The sequence below is a fragment of the Apiospora aurea genome (assembly GCF_038362705.1).
Source record: "Apiospora aurea strain CBS 24483 chromosome Unknown utg000006l_segment0_segment0, whole genome shotgun sequence".
Lineage (NCBI taxonomy): Eukaryota > Fungi > Ascomycota > Sordariomycetes > Amphisphaeriales > Apiosporaceae > Apiospora > Apiospora aurea.
In genome coordinates this window covers 790,150-816,086 of record NW_027117393.1, presented here as the reverse complement: position 1 = coordinate 816,086, position 25,937 = coordinate 790,150, and the positions used below count along the sequence as shown (strand labels likewise).

Sequence of the window (25,937 nt, the reverse complement as noted above, 5' to 3'; positions counted from 1 at the left end):
CCAGGGTCAGGTATCTTTTGATAATTTCAACAACCTTCCCCCAAAGTGGGCTGTCGTCTTCCAGTCTAAACAATCCACCTCAAACCTCTAATCCCTCCTCTCTCTTCACTTTCTGTGTCTTGTCTCTGGCTGTCTGTTTTTGATCTTTCTTCTTGAACCATTCTCACCTTCATCGTCTTTTCTCACTGCTTTAGCATTCCATCCAACCGACAAGATGCGTGAGATCATTAGCATTAACGGTATGTTGCTCCCTCCCTCCTATTCCCGCTGCCCATTGTTTTCCTCTCGCGCGCGTGTTTTTCGCCCACACCGCAACATCCCGCGCTGGCCCCCTTTGCCCATGCCGTCGCTTTCCCTTCAGGCCCTATCCATGTCCAGCCGTTCGCAACTCGGATTTCCCATGCTGACTTTGTGTTTGTGTAGTCGGCCAGGCTGGTTGCCAGATTGCCAACTCGTGCTGGGAGGTAAGAAAGACGTCGCCCGTTCCTTTGACAACATCCTGTCGATGCCGCTCGTCGCGGTGCCACCCAGGTAACCGTGAAAAGCTACCACGCCAAGGCCAAACCTACAACAGACACGATACCCTAACAAATATTACACTGGGCCAAACATACTGACATGAACCCGTCATTCTAGCTCTACTGCCTCGAGCACGGTATTCAGGTATGGTTCGATGACAAATCCACATTTCGCACGACAACAAGGATGCTGACTTCCGTTTCCTATAGCCCGATGGTTACCTGACCGAGGAGCGCAAGGCTGCCGATCCTGACCATGGCTTCAGCACTTTCTTCTCCGAGACTGGTATGTAGATGATGCTTCGTGTTCTTTTCGGGAAGCGGTGGGTTGCTAATCACATTTCACACCAGGCCAGGGCAAGTACGTCCCCCGTACCATCTACTGCGATCTCGAGCCCAATGTCGTCGACGAGGTCCGCACCGGTACCTACCGATCTCTGTTCCACCCCGAGCAGATGATCACCGGCAAGGAGGATGCCTCCAACAACTACGCTCGTGGCCACTACACCGTCGGCAAGGAGCTGATTGACCAGGTTCTGGACCGCGTTCGCCGCGTTGCCGATAGCTGTGCTGGTCTCCAGGGTTTCCTGGTTTTCCACTCGTTCGGTGGTGGTACCGGTTCCGGTTTCGGTGCTCTGCTCATGGAGCGCCTGTCTCTCGACTACGGCAAGAAGAGCAAGCTGGAGTTCTGCGTCTACCCTGCTCCCCAGACCAGCACTTCGGTCGTTGAGCCCTACAACTCTATTCTCACCACCCACACCACCCTGGAGCACTCCGACTGCTCCTTCATGGTTGACAACGAGGCCATCTACGATATCTGCCGCCGCAACCTTGGCCTCGAGCGCCCCAACTTCGAGAACCTCAACCGCCTGATTGCTCAGGGTAAGTGCCGATCGCTTTGGCGCAGATTCTCCCGACCCGGCATATTCTAACTTGTGTGTAACAGTCGTCTCCTCCATCACCGCTTCTCTCCGATTCGACGGTTCCCTCAACGTCGATCTGAACGAGTTCCAGACCAACTTGGTCCCCTACCCTCGTATCCACTTCCCTCTGGTCGCCTACGCGCCCATTGTCTCGGCCGCCAAGGCTGCCCACGAGGCCAACTCGGTTCAGGAGATGACCATGTCTTGCTTCGAGCCCTACAACCAGATGGTCAAGTGCGACCCCCGCAACGGCAAGTACATGGCCACCTGCCTGCTGTACCGTGGTGATGTCGTCCCCAAGGACGCCCATGGTGCTGTTGCCACCCTCAAGACCAAGCGCACTATCCAGTTCGTCGACTGGTGCCCGACTGGTTTCAAGCTGGGTATCTGCTTCCAGCCTCCCGAGCTTGTCCCCAACGGTGACCTCGCCAAGGTCGACCGTGCTGTGTAAGTGAACCCGACCAGATATAACGTTGCGCCATTGTTCTAACAAAGATATAGCTGCATGCTCTCCAACACCACTGCCATCGCCGAGGCCTGGTCCGCTCTGTCCTCCAAGTTCGATCTCATGTACTCGAAGCGTGCTTTCGTCCACTGGTACGTCGGCGAGGGTATGGAGGAAGGTGAATTCTCCGAGGCCCGTGAGGATTTGGCCGCTCTCGAGCGCGATTACGAGGAGGTGGCGACGGACTCTCTGGATGTTGAGGGTGATGTTGAGGCCGAGTACTAAGGGCCACACGAAAGGCACATCAGCAGCCAGCGGGGCAGGAAAGTGCGCCGTGATGGGGACCGACTGAGGCCTTGGGTGCTCCGAATAACCGAGCTAATGCATGATACCCTGATTGTCTTTGTGAAAAGATGCAGAAACGCCGGTTGTTGTTGCATGAGTATAGGGGCAGGAGGATTGCGCCATTCTTGCGAGGATGTACGAGATAACCAGGGGACGAGGGGCTTTGATCATTCGATTCACACACTGAGCCTGAGGATGCGTAGTGGTCGTATACACTTTGTAAACCCATTCTATGAAGTTTAATGGTATGACAGGAGCCAATATTGTCGTTATTCCTGTCTAATGATTGGCCAGTCTCATCCAACCCCCCAACCTTATCTTGCTTCCCATATTTTTTCATCATGATGTGAAATGCGATCTGGATCCCGAAAACCACGATTGAAGACGTACTGGTTGGTGTGCATACGTGTATTATGTATGGTTCCAACGGCATATCTAGGATTGTTCCCCGAGGCTAATACAGCAAATGGCTGCCCAAAATTGGGGAGACCCACGATGCAGCGTGACGGTTGGGCGCAAGTTGTTTCTAGGGGACCTGTCCTATGGCCAATGGACTCGTGCTCAGGAAAAATCATGAAGTTCGAAGGCCTCCTGCACTCCGCAATCCGCAATTCGAACCCAGAGAGTCCCCTCGAAATTCGGTTGGCAGAGACGTGCAGACGAGGTGCATGTCATTCATAACCGTCTGTGCCAATCAGGTGGCAGCTAGTTTCGGCTCGTGACAATAAGATTGCGTTTCCATTGAGGGTCGGCCACATATATTGGATTGATGGATACTACGTCCTTACATAAGGTAGATGTTGAAATTGGAGAGCTGACAGAGAAAGTCAATTCGCGATTTTATTAGACATGCAGGTAGACTTTCCGCACGGCGACATGATAAACGTCGGCGCATATGTGTGTACATACATACATACATCATACATGTCATGCAGACACGGGCATAGACACAGACACAGACATCGGGTAGCTGAACATCGAGCTGATGATAATGATGAGCTTCAAGACCAAGACGGATGGAGCTTCGAAAGCTTGGGCCGGAATTGATCCTTTTGCTTGCTGGGTTAGGCTGCGAAGAGGGACTAAAACTGACGTCTGATGACCTGCGAGCACACCGAACTGGAATTAGTAGTCCACTGTGCACCCCGGCCTTTGGAGAGCTCCCAAGCTTTACAGGCAAACAGCCCCTGTCCTGTTCGTCGCCCATCCACCATCTCCTGCCTGTCCCGTTCAGGTCCCAGAGCATCCCAGAGCATCCCAGAGCATCCCAGAGCAGAAACTCCACCCTAGAAAAAACAACGGGCCAGCAGGCGATCCCCTTTTGATTGATTGATTGACGACGCCGGGCCCAGCACCAACCAGCCAGCCTCCTCCAAAAGTTGAACATTGAACCATCTGTACCAGCCAGTGAGTGACCTTGCACTTGGAGATGGTACACCACCGAGCGCACAGAACATCTCGATAATTAAACCTTCCAGAGCCAGGAGACTGACTGCGTGTGCCTGCTACGTATTATACCGTACCTGCTGTCCCATCACCACCTCGCCGAGGCTGAACTATTGTCGTCGCCCCAAGCCCCCTTGGCGTCTCTACCGATTTACGGCCAGAGCATCGTACCCAAACGCAACAGACCAGACCAGACCACTGAGACCAGACCCCGTTCCGCAATCGCCGACCGACCTACTGCAATCTCCATACACCTCAATTTATTGCGCAGCCAACCAAGCAAGCCGAGGCTGGGCTTCATACGCTTGTTTCAACCCCCCTTCCGTCCGCCAATTCTCGGCGACGATACAATAATAAGCTGGCAGAGTTGGGAAATTGAGCTGCCTGGAGTCTACGTCTACTGCGACCTACGATCGTAACAAACATCGTACCTCGACCATCGTCAAATACGACACGCAACCACCAAGGCCCCCGTCCTACCAAATCCCACCATCAAGACCAACCGAGCTCGGCCACGCAACCATGTCGATCGAAGCTGTTGAGGCAGGTAAGTGCTTACTGGCATGGCAGACTGCTTTCTCAAAACATAGCAGTTCGCTTCTTTATCATCCCCATATATAACTAACGTCACCCTCTGTTTACAGCTGTGCCGAACCTCAACCTGACTCCCGAGGAGAAGCGGGTCTATGGCCAACTCTTCCGCCAAGCCGACACCGAAAGTGTCGGCGTCGTGACCGGTGAAGTGGCTGTCAAATTCTTCGAGAAAACGAGACTAGATTCCTCAATTCTCGGCGAGGTAGGTTTACACCCCCTGCGCGAGGAGTGCAAACGTCGGTCAGGGCGCTAATATAAGGATCGTTCATCGCTAGATCTGGCAAATAGCAGACCAGGAGAACCGCGGCTTCCTGACACCCGCTGGTTTCGGCCTCACCCTCCGCCTCATCGGCCACGCGCAAGCCGGCCGCCAACCATCCCGAGAGATTGCCCTCCAGCAGGGTCCCATTCCGCGATTCGAAGGCTTCACGCCCGCCGGCCCTCCCGTGCCTCCGCCGCAACCGTCGCCGCTACAGGCCCAAGGAACCGGCGGTGCGCCCATCCGTATACCTCCTCTGACGCCCGAGAAAGTATCGCAATATGCCAGCTTGTTTGAGCGACAGGGCCTGCAGGGGAACCTGCTGCCTGGCGACATGGCCAGGACTATCTTCGAGAAATCGGGTCTGCCAAATGAAGTGCTGGGCAGAATCTGGCAGCTCGCCGATACCGAGCAGAGAGGGTCGCTTGTCCAGACGGAGTTTGTCATTGCGATGCACCTCCTCACATCTATGAAGACTGGCGCCCTGCGTGGTTTGCCTAACGTCCTGCCGGCTGCCCTGTATGAAGCTGCGACGAGACGGGGTTCGATGTCTCGTCAAAGCCCCCAGCCGACCGGCCAACCGCTCTCGGCTATCCCGCGACAACTGAGCGGCTCGGCTCACATGCGCCCTGCTGGCCAAATGCCGCGATCACCTCTGAACCCCCAGGCTACCGGCCTCACCCCGCAGATGTCTGGCTCAGACTGGGCCGTGACCCCGGTCGATAAGGCGCGATTCGACCAGTTCTACAACGACCTGGACAAGACAAACAAGGGATTCATCACCGGTGAAGAGGCTGTGCCCTTCTTGAGTCAATCGAACCTTTCGGAGGATGCGCTAGCTCAGATCTGGGATCTCGCTGATATCAATTCCGAGGGACGGCTCACCCGAGACACATTTGCCGTCGCTATGTTCCTTATCCGCCAACAACGAACCCGCCGAGACGGCTCTAACACCGTACCTACGACGCTGCCTCCTAACCTAATCCCGCCGTCGTTACGCACTCAAGTGCGTCCCCCCACTTCGAGCGGTTCTCCTTTCGATGCGCCTGCGCCTGCGCCTCCTCAACCGCCACCGGCGCCCAAGTCCGCTCTCGATGATCTCTTTGGCCTCGACTCGCCCGCTCCTGCTCCTGTCCAGGTGTCTCAGACTACTGGCGGCTCGGCTGCGAAGGATCCCTTTGCGTCGGCATCTCCCATGCCACCGGCCTCTCCCGTCCGAGCCTCTCCTACCGGCAACCAATTCCGTCCTTTTGTTCCGTCATCTTCGTTCGGCAGAGGCCTGACTGCACAGGACACCGGTGGCTCGGCAACCTCGGCTGGCGGTCCCAAGCCGCCTGCGGCTATGGGGGGTATGGATGATCTGCTCGGCGACAACGACCCGGAGATCAGCAAGAAGCTGACGAACGAGACAACCGAGCTGGCCAACTTGTCGAACCAGATTGGATCCCTGTCTAACCAGATGCAGCAAGTCCAGGCTACACGTAGCAGTACCGAAAAGGATATTAACCAGACCAGCCAGCAGAAGAAGAACTTCGAAACCCGGCTATCTCAACTACGAACCGCCTACGAGCAAGAGGTGGCGGTTGTCGATGGGCTCAAACAGAAGAAGGAACAGATGCAGCGGGAAGTCGGCGTTCTCATGCAGCAAACTTCTGAAATAACAGATAAGCGCAACAAAATCGCCGAGGAACACAGCACTCTCTTGGCGGAGTTCCAAAAATACGAATCTCAAAATGCCACCCTCAAGCAACAGATTAGCGAGGCCAACAACGAGGTTGCTCAATTGACGCCGCAAATTGAGAAGCTGAGGTCGGAATCCCGCCGGTTGAAGGGTCTGGTGGCTATCAACAGCAAGCAGCTGTCAACCGTGGAGGGACAACGCGACAAGTTGCAGGCTGAAGCGAAGGAGCTGAGCAGCAACAGTGCCACCGCATCGCCTCGAGGCAGTGTCTCTTCGCCGGTTCCTGCACCTGCTCAGGTGGCAAGCCCGGCGCCGTCGTCTGCTAGCGCTAACAACCCCTTCTTCAGGCGAACTGGAAGCACTGACATGATGGGCGCCTTTGCTTCGCCCCCTGTTGCGAAGCCTTATGGTGACAAGTCGTTTGACGACATCTTTGGTGGTTTTGCCCCTAGCTCGTCGAGCACACCGCCGCCGCCGGCAACATCGTTCAAGCAGCAGAATACGGGCACGTCAACGGCAAGTGTTGGATCTTTTGCAACCCCGGGAACTTCTAGTCCTACTGTCAGTCGGCAAGATACCCTGACTGCTGAGCCCCCAGCTCCGCCTCTATTCCGGCAGATGACTCCTAGCTTCCTGCCTCTGGGTAATATGAGCGAGTCACTAACCTCTTCTCGCCAGGCATCTCCCCCAATGAGCCGTTCGGGTGAGCCTACCGCCACTACTGCTCAACCCATCGAACCTACCGCAACTGGTCAAAGTGTTACCTCGAACGCAGCGGATGTTGCCAAGAGCTCCGACGCGGAAGAGACACCCGCTGTTGGTACAGATGGCGTACCTATCCCAGGCGCTTTCCCCGATGAAACCCCAAAGGCTGTCGGCGAGAGCCCATTCGGCAGCAACCGGGATAGCGAGATCTTCGAGAGCATGAAGAAGGAGCCCGTTAGCGCCAAGGACGACTTCGACTCGGCCTTTGCCAGCTTCCCAGGCAGCTCCAGCAGTGGTCAAGACAAGCCCAAGGACACTAACAATACCTTCACCAAGTTCGACAGCGAGTTTCCCCCGATCTCTGAGCTTGACCGAGATGACGATTCCGAGACCGCGAGCGAGGGAAACGGATTCGATGATGATTTCGCTCCTGTTTCGCCAACCACCAAGAAGGCTGACACCAAGGAGGCACCCCAGTCTACGTCGCCTGTCGATGCCACCAGATCTGCCGCAAACATCCCTGCTGCTGAGGGATCCATGGGAGCCGCGTCGTCCACGCACTCCACGAAGTATGACTGATTTTTCGTTCTGTCGGATCCCTTCAACAACGAACCCGAACCAGTGCTAACCACCAATAAAAGTGCCGCAACAGCCCCTAAGGACGATGATCCCTTTGCCCCAGCATCCGACTTTGCACCTGCCCCTCACACTGTTACCAACACCGGCCCTCCAGCTGCAAAAGGGGCCTTCGACGACCTGGATGACGAATTCGAGGGACTGGAAGATGCTAAAGAGGGCTCTGCCGACGACGAGTTTGCCAACATCTCGCGATCCAACCTCGATGACTTCAACCCTGTTTTTGACAGCAGCCCTCCGCCTTCTCAGCCAAAAAATGAATCCTCCAACGCCTCCAACGCCTTCGGCATTGACAGCAGCTACGACTTTGGCAATGTATCTACTACGTCTGCTGGGGCCCCGACGATCTCGACAAACAATGCTGGTGCGTCGGCTGCTGGACCAGGGCCCAAGTCCCCGGACAACCAAGAGTGGGATGCGTTGTTCGCTACCTTGGACGATGCTCCTGCCAATGGCACCAGCGAAACGGCAGCACCCAAGGCTAACGAGCAATCACAGAGTCCCGTGTCCCCTAAGTCGGGCCTTGCTCCTCCTCGGCCTGAGAATCCTGGCAGAGCACTTACGGAGGATGGTACACACGATGATCCGATCTTGAAGAACCTGACCGGCATGGGATACTCGCGGAACGATGCGTTGAATGCTCTGGAGAAGTACGATTACAATCTCGAACGGGTGAGTAATGCGTAAAAACATCGCACACACACACAATAACGAACGAGGGTTCGGTTAAAAGACAACACCCGCTGATACTTTAGCGCAGGCTGCCAACCACCTTGCGAATCAATCCTAGTCGTGTTTGACTATTTTTCCTTTTGTTTAGTCTTTTTCCAGTCATATGGGTGCGTGCGGTAGCGGTCATAGTGTGGTGGTGGTGGCGGTTTGCTTTGGTTGTTAGTTAATATGAGGAGAGGGGGTGGGAGAGAACCAACCCCTCGAACTTGCACACTTACAATACGATATGAGGAAGACTGTATACGCATTTTTTTAAACTGTTTTTTTGCATGGAGAGAGAAGACGAAGAAGACCGAGAACTACTTGCGAGATACCTTTATGCTTTCGTTTCCTAAAAAATCCGGCTTGCATATAAGGGGCGTGGGTGGCATGGTTTTATTTTGATGTTGTTTTATGTTCCTCCTCGTCTTGGCTCGTCGTGGTGAGTCGATTTGAGAGGGGTTCGGTAGCATTCGTTTTACATATTTGATACCGTGGTGTTTTGACATGTTTATGGGAATTGATGATATGAATTCGAGTAGTGCATGGTATTGGCATGAGCCCTCAGGTTTCTTGAGGCCATGGTGGCTCAAGTATGGACCCCGGAAGATGGAGGAAACGTGACACAACCAACGTCCGAGTTGAGCCTGCTGCATTACTACCACCATGATCAACTCCTCCTGGAATGCTCGAGCTGGAATCCCCGACGAATTCACGCATACGCGCACTTGTATCCGACCCATCTAACGGCCTCTACGTGACATACCACCGAGGTAGATCAGCTGAGTTGATGGCTGTTTCGGACCGGAGACGTCCCCGTCTATACCTCATCGAAAGGCCAAGGGTACGTCGCGAAGCATGAGCATGTAGCTATGGGGGAAAGGGTTGAAAACAGTTTATCACTTGCACGTTTAATGGGCTATGGTCAGTCATGTAGTTATCGGTTATGATCAGACAAACCCCATCACTCGTTTACAGCCTCGACTGGTGGCGTTTGTTTGTCTTGATGTGTGGGAAGCAAGCTTTTTCCTGGACGGGATCACCTCAAACCCTGTGTTGTGGGATGGGTTCGCCGGCTTGGTTCTACAACGGTCGAGGCAAAACGCAAATCTAAAGAATGAAGATTTTCTGGGCGTTCTGATAATATTTCTTCGATGGTTGGTAGCTGGAGATCCCTGGGAGAGTTCAGCGACCGAGAGTGCAGTGTTTTCATAAACCGCGAATACAACTGACGATATGCGATTCGGCATTGCTCGAGCCTGCAGACAACCAGCTCTAAATCTCAATATAGATATACAGGCTTGCTGGGGACATTGTCGTCGTTGATCATAACCTGCCAAAGGTCCTGCTGTCGGCCATCCTTGAAAAGAGTGCTTTGTCCCTATTCTTCCACCCGCCCTGGACACGGGCATCGAGAGGTACATAGGTACTTCATCCCCCCTTTTGCTCTGGCAGCAGCAGCAACAGCTAGGTAGCGGCGGCCAGCACCAGCAACACCAACAGCACCACCGCAACAACAACAACAGCAATGGAGGAGAGGCCCTCCCAACCTCGGTACGCCCAGGTCGCCAAGACCCAGCCCCAGCCTCAGGCGCAGGAACCCCGGCCTCCTCGGGCTCTCCTGCGCCTGGGGCTGAGGAAGATGTCGGCCAGAAGAGAAGGTATTTGAACCATTTCCTTGGTTTTGTTTTTGGGTTGTTCACGATGTGCTTCTTGTGGTTGGATGTAAATCAAATCCGTTTTTGTGTATTTCCTGTTGTGTTTTGATCGCGTTCGGTTCCCATGTTCCCAGTGCTGTATACCGAGATAGGGGGCGATATTTGCACCTTGTCGTCGAGGTCGTCGTCGCTCTTGAGCAGCGAGGTGTTTATGAGATTACCGGTTGCGCGGTCGTTACTGGGGGCTTCCCGCTGGAAGGACTCTTTCGTGGCTGTTCGCCTTCGACCACAGGATCGTGGCCCTCCTATCTAGAACAATTCGAGTGCGCGACGTGCGACGACGTATGCAACGACGCATGCGACGACGCGCACGACATGCGCGTAACACGGCACTCCCACGGTACCAGCACCAGAGAGCTCTTGCGCAGTCACGATGTCAACATCGGCGATTTACCTAGCTACCTGAGCTACCTGTTGTTCTAATTGTCACTTGAGAGAACTGATTGACTGACTGGCCTTGTTCGCAGCCTCACCAACAACTTCCAAGAACCAGAAAGAAGCAGAGGCCAGCACCTCTTTCACACCTGCGCCCGCAACTAGTCACATCGAGTCACATCAACAATCTTCCTCCAGCTCGTCGCATGCGAGTGACAAGCCTTCTCTTGAGCCGTCATCCACACCCATCTGTGACGAGCTCTTTCAATTCCCGTTACCAGCAGCCCCCCGAACTTCTGCGCCAGGATCAGAAGCCGCAGCGTTCGCTGAACGCAGGATCAGAAGCGCACACGAGTTAGGCGCATCCTGGTTCACCGCATTCACGAGTTTTTCTTCTTCCATTGAAGCGCCCAAGACATCGTCGCCGCCGCCGCTTTCGTCCGATGACCAACCAAACCAAACTATGGAGTCGTACGCCCAGAGACGTCGTGACATTTGGAGTCACACGCGCACCAGGGCTCGTTCCCGTCGCGCCGTAGGAATCCTCCCTCCCGCTCCATCTTCATCTTCTTCTACACCAGACGCCCCCCACAGCCCACACTACGATGTGGCCCATCCGTCGTCTTCTTCGGGTAGTCGCCTGAGATACCCCGTCGCTGCTGGAGACTTTGTTCCTTCATCTTCGTCATCGCTCGCTCAGTCTGCTGGTGTCGGCAATACCGTTAGCGAAGAGAACTTCGCAAGAGCCATCCATTCGAGGGCCTTGCATTCAGCAGCGGCCTTGACATGCAGAGACCCCTACCACCCCCGTCGCCCGCTCAGTCTGCTCATGCCATCGGTACATTCAACGAGGAGGAAAGTATGAGCGGCTCACCTCTTGCGATTGCATTCGAACCCTACAGTCGCAATGTCTCGATGAGCCGTCTGCCGTCCTATCTTCAACGCGGAGACGTTTTGGACTTCCACACTCCTTACGACACCTTTTTGGGACCTTTAGATACCCACGGATACATTTCGGGCTCCCATACTCACGGATCCATTCCGGGGCCTTATGATACCCACGGATACTTTTCGGATGCCCCCAATCTGACGTTGCCTACCAACTTTGGAAGTCATGTAGCGTGGGCACAACACAGCCCAGTACAGATCGCTGAGAGACGTGATTTTACCGAGAATCAGAGCTCGATTGAGGATCCATATGCCACGGAATCCAGATACACAGTCGAGGATACCGCTGTCCAGGATACCGCCGACGATCCTTATGAAGAGACATCTGTTGCGCCGCCCACCCCCGCCTGGTTCTACACACACAAAGTGCAAACCAGCAACAACATCTGGGCACCCGACTGCGAGGGCGAGCGCAGACTGACCGACTGGCCCAGCTTCAACGAGCTGATCGGTGCCGGCGACGAGCGCGCTGCCGGAGGAAAAGACCGACGGCTGCCCGTGCCCCGGTACCGCAACGTGGACGCCCGGCGGGTGTATCACGTCGCGAATGGCGAGAACCCGATGGCTTTCGCGACGACGGCGGGTCCGGTTCCGTTTCTGTTCCGCAAGTATGCTGTCGAGCTCACGCGCTCGGAGAACTTGTACCCTATCCCGTGCGACTATGATGAGGAAGAGGCTAGACAGATACTGCAGAGCGTTGGCCTGAGCTAGAACTGCGAACTTGGGTTACGCTGATACGATAACGTTAATGAGTCACGATCATGGACGATTTGAGGGATACTCTAGGTTCATGCTGCTGGAAGGAGGATTTGGTCTAAACGAAGTCCTGGGTTTGGATTCATCTTGCATGGAAGGCAGCGCCGCCTCTCATGATGATTTCAGGGGGCACGGTTTGTCTGGACCACGACAAGGGAAAATGCAAAGGGCAATGAATGGATCAAATAGAGAAAAGGGGGTTACCCAACAATGCTAGAAACTCTAATAGGACACATTCAGTGAGACGAAGCATCTCACCAAAGCAGACCTACTACATCTTTTGTGCTTCCCGTTTGATCATGCAGTGTAATTGTGAAGATGGGATATTGTCCCAATGAGGGAACATGCGACAGCAGCAATATCCCCTTGAATGCGAAATTCTGCAATGGACGGCGTGAACTTCCACTATGCCTTACCTTCCTCTACGCATTAGGGAATAATATTAAGTGCCGTGATGTAATGTTTATCCCACTGGGCATGATGCTTATCCTACTGGCGTTGTTGTCATCAAGGGGATATGGTATTCTCATTGGTCTAGAAGCCTGCCCTAGTTTTCTTGCGGTATTTTGTATTCAAGGAAACAAGCAGTATTAGAATACTATAAGTTACTCGTACTTACATCAAATAACAGGGGATGTGGTCTAGTGGTATGACGTTTCCTTAGCATGCGCTACTGTCTCTTCAAGAGTCTGTTTTCCAGCATGGAAAAGGTTCTGGGTTCGATTCCCAGCCTCTCCAGTTCTTTTGCATTTTCTATCTCCATCCAGTGTGGATTTCGTGGTTGGCAGGGGAGGGGAAGCGGTATCGAACTTTTGGTCCACTCTAGAGAATAAACATTGTCAAGGTTGAGGGAAGGAATTTGCCAGTCTTCTTTTTTTTTCTTTCTTTTCCCATCCTATCTATGTACAGCCAGCAGCAACAGCTCGGGATGGACTGCTGCTTCGATCGGCTACTACCTAGGTACTGTAAAAGGCTGACTGAGAGTGTATGCAGCTCTCGGCGACCACACGTCAAGAGTGCTTGTGACGTTACTGCATGCATGGGGGGATAAAGTAAGGTCCGCAATTGATTGATTGGCTGCCCGGGTCGCGAGTCGAGACAGTCTAGAAAAACAAACCTCCTGGATGCTGCATTAGCGAGTACAAACATACATCACACAGACACACAGACATTGGTGTCCCGCGTGTTCCTGTCACTGGGTCGACATGTCTTGCTTGGCATAGAATATCAAACTGCCAGGCAGCAAGACAGGCAGTACGGGAAGGATTCTGGGCAAAGTCAAACCCTGAAGGCCCTCGAGGTTCTGGAGAGGCTCGAACGGTTAATGAGAGTCGATCAACAAACATCCCATGGCAGATCGGTCAACTATGTACGGCTAAGAATACCTAGGTCGGTGAGCTAGAGGAGTCATGCTATGCCGATCCAACCGGCATCGACACATCTGTATGCGTGTATGCATAAGAGAAATGAGATGGCCCAAGTCAGCGACGATCAAGTTGTACAATGGGAATTAGGGATTAGGGGTGGTGCCAGCCTGTGCAACAAACGTTATGTCTCACTCTGTTGCTTTTTTGCCTTTCCGATGGTAGATCGGAGATGGCCAAGATAGGTGCCTGTCAGTTAGTCCTGTCTGTATCCGCCCCTGAACTGGCGAGAAATGGAAGCCGTCCGTCCATCCGTCCCTCCTGCGGCCTGCGCCTCCTGGCCAAATGAACTCAGGAGCAGGAACAGGATCGGGCGGCTAGAACACCCATGGATGCATCGAGAAGGTCGCGAGGTGTGCTTGGGGATTGTTTTGCTTCGGTTGGGCCTGGTCGCCGGGTCAGATTTTCAGGGACGGGGCCAGGCCAAGACGGCGCGAGCGCATGGGTGAAAGGAAAAAATGTTGGCGGCTCTGCCCATACAGAGTTTCCCGAACTGTTGCTAGGGGAGGGGGATTTCAACGTGCTGTCCGTTGGTTTAGGGGTCATTCCACATAAGGCACCTGCACAGTGACAGTAGCGCTGGGTGGGGCTCGACAGGCCAAGCACGGTTTTAAGCCACCGCAGGCTCGCTAGGATGCTAGGCCACCGCTGAACAGGATGACAACCCAGTGGGACGGGCCAGCTGGAGGGCCCGGCACTACCAGAACAGTGGGCTATTAACGGGGACGATGGCAGGGGAGCAGGGACGGGCAGGGACTGGCAGGGGGCTCACCTGGGTAAAGGAGAGAAAACAGCATGTTCAATTTTATTTGCTTCATGCCCGCACGCGTCAAAGACGGCAGCCATACGGAGGAGAAGAAGATCGATGCGTATGGGCAGTCCTATGGCTCGAGTTGTAGGGGGCCGTCACCACCGCTTCCTGTGCTTGACTGACTGGCCGGGCTGTCACCTTCTTGAACCAGCTGCTAAAGCCGAAGAAACCAAAACCGCACTCACTGCGCATGCATCGAGGACTGGCCATGTCATTGTGAGAGCGGATGAATCTTGACTCGAAGAACCACCAGCTTATTCTTTTTACGTGTCCCTGTCCCGTAGCAGCAGCGCCCTCCTTTCTCCTTGTCCTTCGCTCGCAACGGGATACACGGAAATAGGAGAGGTACACATACAAAGCACACACCGACAACAGCCATCGAATCGGGTCGGCCAAAAGAAAAGACCCCAAGCCTAACCCGACCTCGACGAAACCACCAAAAAGCTCCACCAACCACCACCGACTCTGGAGCTTCGAGGGAACATCCATTCATTGAAACACACAGTCGCGCGATACCTCCCCCATACCAATCATTCAGCGGACAGCCGCCCTACCGCCGTCCAAAAACCACATACCGCCCGAATGCATTCCTAACCCAAACCCTCTTTCTCTGACACTGCACCGCTGCTGCTACTACTAGCCTTTTGGTCGTTTTTTTTTGTCATTGCCGACCTGCTTTGCTTTCTTGTTCCGACCCATTGACGTTCTTTATACCCTCCCTTTTGATTAGGTCCTCGGCTCGACAATCACTACCACTATGGCCGAACAAGGAGAGGCGCAGGTGCAGCACCACCAGCACACTGCCGCTCCTCCTGCACTAGAGGTGCAGCAGCCAAGGGGGGACGACGAATCGGCCATTTCAGACAGAGAAGACAATGTAAGTCCAACCTCTTTATTGCCAAAATGCAACTGGGCGGCCCTTTACTGCCCGCATTCTGTGTATGCCGCCTCAAGCCCCCAAGAGGTTGCACAACATCATGCCCCCATCTATCTTTGACTTGACCTTGTCTTGTTTTGTTCACGGTTGCTGATCCCATGGCCCTTCCCCAGGACACATTCGAGGACGCCGTCGATGCACGCTCGGTCCGATCCCTCACGAAACGAAGCTCCTCCGCCTACAAACTTGCCGCAGCGCCCTCGTTGAAAGAGTCGCTGAAAGATGAAGAGCCGGAAGCGGTGCCAGATAAACCCACGTCGGACGTGGGGGTGCCAGAGCCCGAAGCTGAGGAAGAGAAAGTTCAAGTCACCGGAGACTCGGACGCTCATGATGCCCACGACGCTCACGACGCCCATGATGCCCACGCAGCAGCAGCTCACGATCACGACGATGAAGCACCTGCACCGCCGGAGAAACACGTGGAGCCTATAGTAGAGGAAGAGGATGATTTACACAAGGAGTCGGTCCGGGAACCGAGCGTCATCTCCACCAACGGCACCTTGGATGAGGTAAAGCTGGATGAGGTAAAGCTGGATGAGGTAAAGCTGGATGACGGCGACGAGACTACCAGCGTGGCGAAAGGTATGTTGTATTCTTCAAATTCTATGTTGTCTACTTGCCGACGAAGCTGCTAACATTTTCTTTGCAGAAGAAGTCGCAGTCGAGGAAGAAGAGAAACCGCCTGCTGTGCCGCCCAAGAGGCCTGGTAAGAAGCTGTCGTTGGGCAATCTTATGCCTTGGTCTCCCACCAATGCTACCGAGTCACCCCCAAAGGACACCTCTAGTCCTCCGACCACATCAGCAAATCTTGCTACACCAAGAGATTCTCTTGTTGCCGACAAACCCCCGGGAATTTCGCGGAAACTCACCAGCCCCTTCACATGGCTTTCTTCACGAAATTCCAAAGATAATAGCTCGCCTCCAGCGTCCATCCCTCGAACTACGAGGCGTGATACCACAAGCTCGATGGCAACTCTGAGTAGTAACCCAGAGATGATGCTGAGCAAGCTCGAGGAAGGCGACGAGAATGGAGCACGACCGAAGTCGGTAAGGAATAGCCTGAAGGACCGCTTCAAATTGGTTCGCATGCGGGAGGAAGCTGGTATCGTGCTGCCGGATGAGGATACCTCTTCTATCCAGGGCGCCTTGCCGACACCGATAGACACCACGAATCTTGGTGCTGAAACTCTAGATGCCGGGCCCCTTTCTCCTATTCCTCCAACACCAAACCCAGATCTCGCACCGGGTACCGTATCGGGCGTTATGGCAGGGCCCTCTGCCATAAACGATTCTCAGGTCGATTGGGATCTCTGGCAAAATGTGGTCTACGAGGGCCCTGCTGCGGTGGCGAGAACCAGTGCAGAGGAGTTGAACCAGGCCATTGCGACGGGTATCCCCAACGTCATTCGAGGTGTTGTTTGGCAGGTCCTGGCACAGAGCAAAAACGATGACTTGGAGCTGGCTTACCGAGATTATCTTGCTCGGGGTACTGAGAAGAACCCGAATAGGAACAGCAACAGCACCTCCATCAGCTCGCTCAGCAACGGCAATCTGAGCATCGAAAAGGAAACATTGACGTCGTCGGCCTCATCTGTCCACTCGGAAAAGTCCGGGTCCAACGGCACAAAGTCTCCTGTCCCCTCGGAGAAGGATGTGGAGGCCATCCAGAGGGCTCAGGCTGTAGCGGCCGCCGAACAAAAGAAGAAGGACAAGGATGACATTATCAAAGTCCAGAAACTGGAAAAGGTTATCCGCAAGGATATGGGTGCGAGGACCAGCTACTCAAAGCACGCCCAGGCTGCCGGGCTTCAGGACGGCTTATTCGGAGTCTGCAAGGCGTATGCTCTTTATGACGAGGCTGTGGGCTATGCCCAAGGCATGAACTTCCTCATCATGCCTATCCTTTTCAACATGCCCGAAGAAGAGGCTTTCTGCCTCCTCGTAAAGCTCATGCACGAATACAAGTTGCGGGATCTGTTCATCCAGGACATGCCCGGCCTTCACATGCGTCTCTACCAGTTCGAGCGGTTGCTGGAGGACCTGGAACCTGCGCTCTACTGCCACTTACACCGCCGCGGCATCACGGGTCATCTGTATGCTACACAGTGGTTCTTGACCCTGTTTGCCTACCGGTTCCCGCTTCAACTCGTGCTCCGAATCTACGATTTGATTCTTTCGGAGGGCCTGGCAGCCATCTTGAAGTTTGGCATTGTTCTGATGCAAAAGAACAAGGAAACACTTCTTGGCATGTCGGACATGGGTCAGCTGACTACCCATCTCAAGGATAAGCTCTTCGACGTCTACGTCGATCAAGCTCCTAGTGCGGGCAGCATTCTTGAGAACGGGTTCTTCGGCAGCAGTTCCGCCAGTGTAGACAAGGAGGTCTACCGGGCTGATCAGCTCGTGCGAGACGCCTGCGAAGTGAAGGTTACCCCTGAGCTCCTGAAGGCTTACACGGCGGAGTGGGTAGAGAAGACCCGCAGCGAAAAGGAACGCCAGCAGGAACTCGAGAGACTGAGGTCCCAGAATGCAACCTATGCTGTTCAAGTACGAAAGCTGGAAAAGCATGTCGAGGAAAGTGAAAGGGACCAAGTCGAGATGGCCAACCAGTTTGTGCGTTTCAAGCTCCAGGAGGAGAAGCTCGAGGAAGCCAACGAGGGTCTCGAGCAAAAGGTGAAGGAGCTGAGCGGTATCATCAACGAACAACAACGAACAGATGAACAGCTGGTTGCCACCAAGATGCAACTCGCGGAGGTATGTTACGACCCGTTCCTACTCCTTTTTTTTTTTGCAATTGCTAACACATCTCACAGCTCACATCCGAACATGAGGCCTTGAAACGGAAATGGGCCGAGCTGAAGAAGCAATTCGCATAATCTCCCACACCCACCGGCGTGGCCATGGCCAGGCACCCAAAGCCCTTGAATCCGGCCCTATATAGTGTGGGGGAGCTCGGCACCAAGCCAGGCCAGCATCCGTACCTCACCTTGGACGCAACGCGAAAGTCGAGACTGGGACCCGATCTTGTGAAAGCATGTTATCAGTACTGCATGCGTCCCCATGAGTGTTCCTACGTTCAATGCAATGTTTGGTTTATTCGATTGGCAAGGTCGCTTAACGGGAAAAGCATTGCCTACGTGCCATCAACCACTTTCCCTGCTCACCAAGTCGCTCTCTAAGCAGGAGCTGTGGGAAGAATACAAGAGGACAACGAATCATCATGAAGTGTCTATCAGCTCGAGTCTTTGACAGAAAGAACGGCTTCTTAACGAGGCATGAGAAAGAATATTGTGTAAATAATAATCTCTGGAGACGATGACGATGACGAAGAAGAAGTGAAGCAGTGGAGTGTGATCGAAACCTCAAGTCAACATACTTGTCAACACTACCCCGACCCCGGGATAATTGCCAGCTAGGCACGCGGGTCAACAACTTTGTGTATCCCTACCACCGGCGTAGGCTACTAGGATAGGAACAAAGAAGAGAATACTATATCGAGACCCTACTTGAACGCAGATGAGACGGAATAAAAAGTGAAGCGGTGTCCATGATATGTTGTATGCTGAGGATGTCAGTGCCGTGGAAGATGAAGGAGCATGGAAATCGCATCTATAAATACAGCCACTCGCGAAGGATGTCACCAGATTACCCCCCAGCCTTCTCTTCCCAACTACTCCAGTTGAACAGTACAAGCCCTCCACACTCACTGAACCGTGAGATGAAGCTTCTCACTCGAATGCACTTGCCCCTACTGAGGTAGAGTGGAAGGCCAGACCAGCCGCGCTACGACTCTCTCTTCGGTGTTGTTCAGGTCTCCCGCCGCTATATCTACAATTGAGCCATCTTCCTCGCAGGCCACGAAACAGCAAGGAGGGAAGTGTCGGCTTAAAGTCGTCATGGAGTTGTTTAGCCTCGTGCTCGGCATCCCTCAAAGTCTGTCAGCGAGTCTGTTCTCAAGCTGACCCCTGATTGGAACCTGAAGAGGGTGCTTTTCAGACGCCCCAGTGGGCTGTGGCCATTCACTCCGGCCTTGATATCTACGCCATGCTTGATGACATACCCAAGGCTTGTTCACGTCAATCATCCAGTAGTCGTTTATGTGAGATCTGACCGAATGTTCCCACGAGGACTCCTCGAGGGGCTGACGTAAGGATCTTGGTCCTTGAGATGGGCGGGTTCTTGCCTGGGGCTGGTGTTGGGATGTTTGAACTGCTTCTGCAAGAACGAGGAAAACGACATGGACAGGAGCTGCCCCTGGAACGAGCGTACAGCAGCAGCCCCTGCTAGCGACTGGCGGGAGACCTGAGCCTCTAGAGGTACGTAGGGCGCGATTACTGTCGTACTCGCGAAGCGGAGGTCGATGCTCGCTCGTACTGTCGGCCGCGGCTTCTTGAAGAAAGGAAGTTTGGCTACGGGTTGACGAAAAGCCTGACGCAGGAGACCGCTGATGCCCGAGGGGCCGAGCGAGCGGATCGTTCGGAACACGCGGCTGTAGATTGAATCTATCAACCTGGGACTCCCTCTCCGGGTCTGCGACATGCCCCTGGATGATAGTGATTGTATCGACCCAGACATACGGGATCGATAGTGCTCGTGTCCAGTCGACTGTAACCTACAACGTCTGGAGTAGGCTCTGCATCAAGATCACAAGCTGGAGTGTAGGAGTGTATCGGAGAGTGATGCAGCTATGCCATGAACGACATAGTCTTCTTTTCCTAAGTGCCACATCTGGATACCCTTTCATAGAGTTGCCAATCTATATTGTTGAAGATGAATATATATATATAAATATATATAACGTGGTTTACTACTACGCGACGCATATCACTTGGCGACGCACCTTTTCTACTTCTCGACCTTTTTATATAAATTAATTTAACTATAACGCTTAAAATTAATTAAAACTATTCGCTATCCGATTTTTCGCTTAATTCGATATCCTTTTTTATATGTTCGCGTATTGTAACCTGTTTCGCCGTAAATATTATAACGCCTTCCACCGGTTGCCCTCCGCTTTAATGAACCCCCTATTTTTATTTTTATCGGGCGCTGAACGCTTCCTTTTTGCCTTCTCGTTTTGTAATTGCTAAGATTTTTTAATAATAAAAGCTTTTTTAAGTTAAACTCGCGATTTTTTAGTTCTCTAGCGTTTAAAAAATGTTAAATTAGCCTTTTTTAATATATGTATTTTATTACGTATAAGGGTTATTTTATAGGCTATTTTAGTTATACTTTTCGCTATTTAGTTTACCGTATTTAAAATCGGCGTCGAAAAGCTTCTTTAATGGGTAGACACCCTTTTTTTAATATAAGTAAAGTGTTTAATTATTTATTAAGGGTTGGACGGCGTTTAAAGGTTGTAGGTACTGGCCGTCCTTAAACGGGATAGGTTAAATATAGGCGTTTAAAGACGTATATTTAGCTTATTAATTACCTCGTTAAGGGTATAAAGTACTAAACTAAATGCGTTAAATTTAAATTTAATGTTAATTTCTATAAAAATAGTAAAATGCGCGGCTTTAAAAGTAATAAAGAATTTAAGCTTAATAATATAGTTTATAAAAGCCTTAATAAATAGCTCGATTTTTTTAAATAAGCACGCTTTAAAAATAAATAAAGTACTATATTAAAAAATTAAAGCAAGTGCGATAAATAGGGAGGTATATTAATAATAATAATATCGTTATCTTAGTAGTATACTTCGAATTCAGCCGAAATATAGCTCTCGTAGCTGTTAAGAATTAAGAGGCGGTAGCGACTTTTCGTTTACAATTTAATATGTTTATCGAAGTATTTAATTTAATCTAGGCCTGTTTTATTATTAATCCAGCTATTAAAAATCGGCTTAATTATTTAGTCGCCCGGTAAATCGGTTTCGCGGGACCAGTTCGCGAGGTAATATTAATTTTAAACGATTAAGAACGGCGGAATATATTAGCCCTACGAATTAATATATTTAATCGCCGTTGCTTATTTTTAATTACTAGGCTAGACCGACTTCGCTTTTTTACGCCGCTCGGTACGTATTATAACGAATATTAATTCGATTATATTTATTATAAAGCCGGTTTCGTCGAAATTTTAAATGTTTTCGTCGACGATCTTATATTTCGCTTTTATATTCGCGACTAGCGTAAACCAGGTAGAAATAACTTTAAAATTCTCGTAAAAAGTTTTTTAATAATCGTATCGACGATTTATTTTAGTTTTTAAATCCGGGTTACGGTCGATAAAGCGCCTAACTTAATACTTACCGACGCGGTCGCCGCCGCGCGACGCGGTAAAGAAATTAACTATATTTTTATATTAACGAAATCGGGAGGCATTCCTCGGATATTTAAATTAATTATATATTTACGAAGTACCTCTTTTTTAATTAGATTTATTTTACGTCGTTTCGATTAGATTTCGCGTTTTAAAGTTTAGCCGTAAATTCGATAGCGTAAAATTAATTCGGGTATATTATAAATTTTTATTATTACTTTTTAGCTTATTTAATTCGGTCCGTTTCGTATCGTTTAAATTATTAAAACTATTCGATCTTTTTAAGATTAATTAGGCATTATAGTTATGGAGGTATTACGCGTTAAAGTTTAATTGTATTAGAATTGAATTAAGGTGCGTCGCCAAGTGATATGCGTCGCGTAGTGGTAAACCACGTTATATATATATATATATATGTATTGATGGAAGCAATTGTCGATCACTAGATATACAAACCACCGCTAGCAGACTGTTTATCAACCTCAAAGACGAGTCCTCAAGCCCGATATCCGTCTCTCGCTGTCCACTATGAAAAGACCGTCGTTGAAAACCCCCTACGTCGAGACGAAACACTTGGCTACCGCCCAGGGGCTACTTCGGATCGACAACGAGCTCTGCAACCTCGTCTGACAGGGGAAGAGTTGCCAGAGACAACGGATAAAAGGCACCTTGAGCGGCCTGCGCGCACCAGCTGGCCCTCGAGCCTCCTCTTACGGAGTTGCAAAGCAGGCGACAGATGTGCATTCAGGCCACTGGGACTGGGTCGGACTTGGCTGGACGACTTCAGACGCAAATAAACAGGAGGACTTAGGTCAACAATATGGCCAGTTGCATGTCAGAGTGGAAGGGAGAATTAGGAAGCCTCGACATTCTTGCGTCGTACATAACAAGGGGCTTTTACCATGGGACGCAAAAGATAGTAGACGCCGTCCTAGGCTGGCAGATGGCGGTACAAGACGTATCATATACACATACATACAAGCACACTGGACGCAAACAATTCTAGAGATACGGGGATGCACTGTTGTTTGATCTTTTATTGATCAGATAGTCGTCATCGCGATGAACCCATTCCATGCCGTAGACGAAGTATCAGCAAAAATCCATGAACACCGATTCCGTAGTGCAAATGTAAAGACTAGACGTCGTGGTCTCCATTTTTCCGTCGTGACATACAGTTCATGAAGCTGAAGAAGGCTATATCCTTTCCCTTCTTTTAATTCCTTCACGACAAACCCAGCCGAGAACCCCGTCCGTAAAAGCAAGCGATACGCTTACTTGTGGAGCTTACGCTGGTAGAAGGCGAGCTCCTCACCCTCCAGGATGTAACCGTCGCAGCGACCGCTCTGGCCGGGACGGCTGGCAATGACGGCGAAGACACGACCGGCCTCGAACTGCTTCTCGAGAGCGGGCTCGACCTTGCCCTGGGCGGCGAAGCGAGCGGCCTGCTTCTTCTCAACGGCGTTGCTCTTCTTCACGGCCTCCTCCTCCTTGCCCTGCTTCTGCTGTCGGCGACGGCCGAGAGACTGGCCGTAGTGGGCCTCGTACCACTGACGGAAGGGAGCGGCATCGATCTGGACAACGGCGGACTTGGTAAGGGTGTTGGTACGGACCAGCTCGTTGTTGGAAGGGTGGTAGGCGACAACGATGACACGGGTCTTGCGGGTGCAGCCCTCGGAGGCCCAGGCGAAGTTGCCGGAGTCGAGACGCAGGGCACGGTACTTGTGGTTACCGCCACGGGTGCGGACGGTGTGAATACGCTTGGCACCGATACGGGTGTTGGCCTCCTGGCGGCCGGCCTCGAAAGCGCGCTTCTTCCCTGTTGACGGAGGTCAGAACGTATGATTCATGCCATAAAGCAGAATGCATACGGGCTTTCGAACGATCAAGACAAGGTCCCCGCCCTCCCCGACCGCCCAGCACAAAGGCAGCGGAGAGAGAAGAAACCTCGTCGATCGTAGTTCATATGCCTTATTGTATGGATTCTTTTCACGTTGTTGGAGACGTACGGTAGTAGGCGCGCTTGGCACCGGTAGCGTTGCGCTTGTGACGAGAATCGCGAGAAATACCCATGATTGCGGTTTATCTGTGAAGCGCAGGAGGGAATTGGTTAGCTGAGGCTGCCACTACGTGTGAAGATTGAAGATGTTGCGGAAGTTGAGACGGGTAGTTCGAGGGGACCGCTCTTCGAGTTTTCGCAACGAATTGAAGGTGTCGACACAAGATCGAAGCAACAACTGGCTAATCACAAGAACTGAGATCTCCTTCCGCTCGGGGTCGACACACTTACCTGATGATGTCGGTATTCACCAGGGCAATCGATAGAAAAATGGGTGTTGGCTGTTGGGGGTTAGTCGTGGGAGCGGGATGTTCAGAGAAAAGTTCGCGGTGTAGTCGTAGTGCCCTTCCCTCGTGCAAATTGGCAGCCAATTTTCTGTGTGGGTTACTAAATTCCCAAAGGGTGTGGACCTCCGGCCTGCAGGACTTTGGAAAGAGGGCTTGTTTTGGGCCGATAAGATAAGCCCGATCTGAGCTGCCGGCTGTCAATCAGTTGGCCACTACTTGGTCTGATAAGCACGGCCTGGATCTGCCCCCTTCAGCCTCAATTCAACGGCAATCCGAAGAGCAGCAAGGAGAGTGGATAACGTCGCAAGGATAGACATGCAAGTCAAAAATGCCAAGAGCCGGAAAGTCTGGCTCGATACCTCCTGATCTTGTTTTATTTATTAGGCATTGCATCTTCTTCCCTTGTCAAGAGGAGACTGGACGCCAGCGAGTGTCTGATGCATTACTACGGGTCGCTACCTACAGTTCACTATGTCTAACCCTTTCCAAGGTTGTCATAGCTGCTTGCCATTCGTCTTCAATAACCGCAACCATGGTCACCCAAACTGACGAAACTCAAACCTGCGGATTTAATAGATACGCAGAGGTGCAAATAGATGTAGTAATGCCGTCAACGTCTTCGGGGATGGAACCCCATCCCATGCTAGCTAACTCTGTTGAATGCAAGATGCGCCAGACAGAAATAAGCCACAGTAGCATAAGTAAATTCAATCATGATCTCAAGCCAACAAATCACGAGTCGTACTTCGTACACATGGTTAAAGTCTTTTGGTCTCTTGCAATCCAATCTCTCACCCTTGTTTTCTTTTCCATCTCTCTCTAGAACACGGATATCTCTGATCCCAGATACAGCATTTCACGATGGATAGATACGACTACCATTGATGCTGGCTGCGTGGTCCGAAGCCACACTATGAGCAAATATACGTGTATTCGTATGTACCTCAACTTCACCCACGATATCTATAATCATACCACTCTGAGCTCTCTCTTTCTCCCTCTGAGACATATGTACCATGTCCGAAGATGCCTGGCCATCTATGGAGTTTTGGCGTTCATTGCATCCTCTTCTACTGGCTATACTGCGTCATACCAGTGTCTCATTAGTAATTTGCCCTGATAGTTCCGTTTGTCCCCTTCTCGGATATTCCATTTCTTCCTATAATACCAATGTTGACCTCCCATACTCAATAGGTAAAAGCACATTCGGCTTGTGTGAGACATTGACCCTCCTCTGGGGCCGGTATTTGCAAGTGCCTTTGCTATCATTTGACGAGACACCTCTGCCAAGACAGTATAGATAGCCCAGCAGCCTGTTACATTATCCATTTGTCGAGGTTTCATTTTGGACGACTAATTTGCAATGTCAGAAAGAAATACTGAGGTTGGTGAAATACAATGGGCATATGCGATGTTCGAAGGTCGTTACGGTGGCATGCTTTCTTTGTCAGCTACGATCCAACGCGGAGCCCGCCTGTTAAGGACGGGAGATTCGGAAAGCCAGTCGCAGGACTAACCTGAAAATCTAAAGGAGAGGATGGACAAATTGAGCAGAAGACCCTAGTATGACAAAGAGAGGTGACGCGGGAAATATCTCCCATGTATTGAAGCACATTAGAATTGATAAGCCAAGGCTAAGGAGCTAGGGATATCCCCTTGCTGTTGGGTTTGGCGTCAAGGTAGTCATCATATAAGATACGAAAATTCGAAATATCGTGAAGGTATACCTATTGAATTTCAAGATAAAAGATAAAAATCAAAGGAACTAGGGACTCCAGTGGGAAAAGATTGGACTGGCTATTCTCTACGCCCACAGTTATCTTCTTCCGAGGATGTCTAGAAGCAACAGTGTTAGGTTACCTTGCTATACAAGTTGCCAAGGAACATCATGTTATCAGTCTCGAGTTGGAAGCCGTTTGCCTTATCATGTCTTCTGTGCTCTCTTGGCCAAGCACCGTCATGAAGCATTTCGTAAAAGCATTCGTGTCCTTGGTGTATGGGTTGACCAACTGCTTCCGAGTTAGATAACAGCCGTGGTAGCCGAGCCTTGAGACAGTATGTTCGGCACAATTTCTGCCGTTTTCTTTATTTCGCT

General features: G+C 51.6%; 6 protein-coding genes across 6 annotated transcripts; 4 read left to right on the top strand and 2 right to left on the bottom strand.

Moving 5' to 3' along the window:
- Window positions 1–214: 214 nt before the first annotated feature.
- Window positions 215–2,171, top strand: PG986_008862 (uncharacterized protein; the record flags this gene model as incomplete). The annotated part of the gene is made up of 7 exons (XM_066845084.1): window positions 215–239; window positions 424–464; window positions 637–663; window positions 729–804; window positions 870–1,400; window positions 1,465–1,888; window positions 1,943–2,171. 7 exons carry the CDS (start codon window positions 215–217, stop codon window positions 2,169–2,171), a joined length of 1,353 nt encoding a protein of 450 aa, XP_066697482.1.
- A 2,028-nt stretch (window positions 2,172–4,199) lies between these two features.
- On the top strand, window positions 4,200–8,342 carry PG986_008861 (uncharacterized protein; the record flags this gene model as incomplete). The annotated part of the gene is made up of 5 exons (XM_066845083.1): window positions 4,200–4,224; window positions 4,322–4,473; window positions 4,547–7,485; window positions 7,558–8,224; window positions 8,313–8,342. 5 exons carry the CDS (start codon window positions 4,200–4,202, stop codon window positions 8,340–8,342), a joined length of 3,813 nt encoding a protein of 1,270 aa, XP_066697481.1.
- Window positions 8,343–9,791: 1,449 nt separating this feature from the next.
- Window positions 9,792–12,015, top strand: PG986_008860 (uncharacterized protein; the record flags this gene model as incomplete). Its single annotated transcript, XM_066845082.1, has 3 exons — window positions 9,792–9,924; window positions 10,449–11,040; window positions 11,088–12,015. 3 exons carry the CDS (start codon window positions 9,792–9,794, stop codon window positions 12,013–12,015), a joined length of 1,653 nt encoding a protein of 550 aa, XP_066697480.1.
- Window positions 12,016–15,052: 3,037 nt separating this feature from the next.
- Window positions 15,053–18,108, top strand: PG986_008859 (GTPase-activating protein GYP5; the record flags this gene model as incomplete). The annotated part of the gene is made up of 4 exons (XM_066845081.1): window positions 15,053–15,172; window positions 15,346–15,814; window positions 15,882–17,986; window positions 18,046–18,108. The coding sequence occupies 4 exons, from the start codon at window positions 15,053–15,055 to the stop codon at window positions 18,106–18,108; spliced, it is 2,757 nt and encodes a 918-aa protein (XP_066697479.1).
- Window positions 18,109–19,327: 1,219 nt separating this feature from the next.
- PG986_008858 (uncharacterized protein) lies at window positions 19,328–19,771 on the bottom strand (the record flags this gene model as incomplete). Its single annotated transcript, XM_066845080.1, has 1 exon — window positions 19,328–19,771. The coding sequence occupies one exon, from the start codon at window positions 19,769–19,771 to the stop codon at window positions 19,328–19,330; it is 444 nt and encodes a 147-aa protein (XP_066697478.1).
- Window positions 19,772–22,770: 2,999 nt separating this feature from the next.
- Window positions 22,771–23,569, bottom strand: PG986_008857 (40S ribosomal protein eS8; the record flags this gene model as incomplete). The annotated part of the gene is made up of 2 exons (XM_066845079.1): window positions 22,771–23,315; window positions 23,506–23,569. 2 exons carry the CDS (start codon window positions 23,567–23,569, stop codon window positions 22,771–22,773), a joined length of 609 nt encoding a protein of 202 aa, XP_066697477.1.
- Window positions 23,570–25,937: the final 2,368 nt, after the last annotated feature.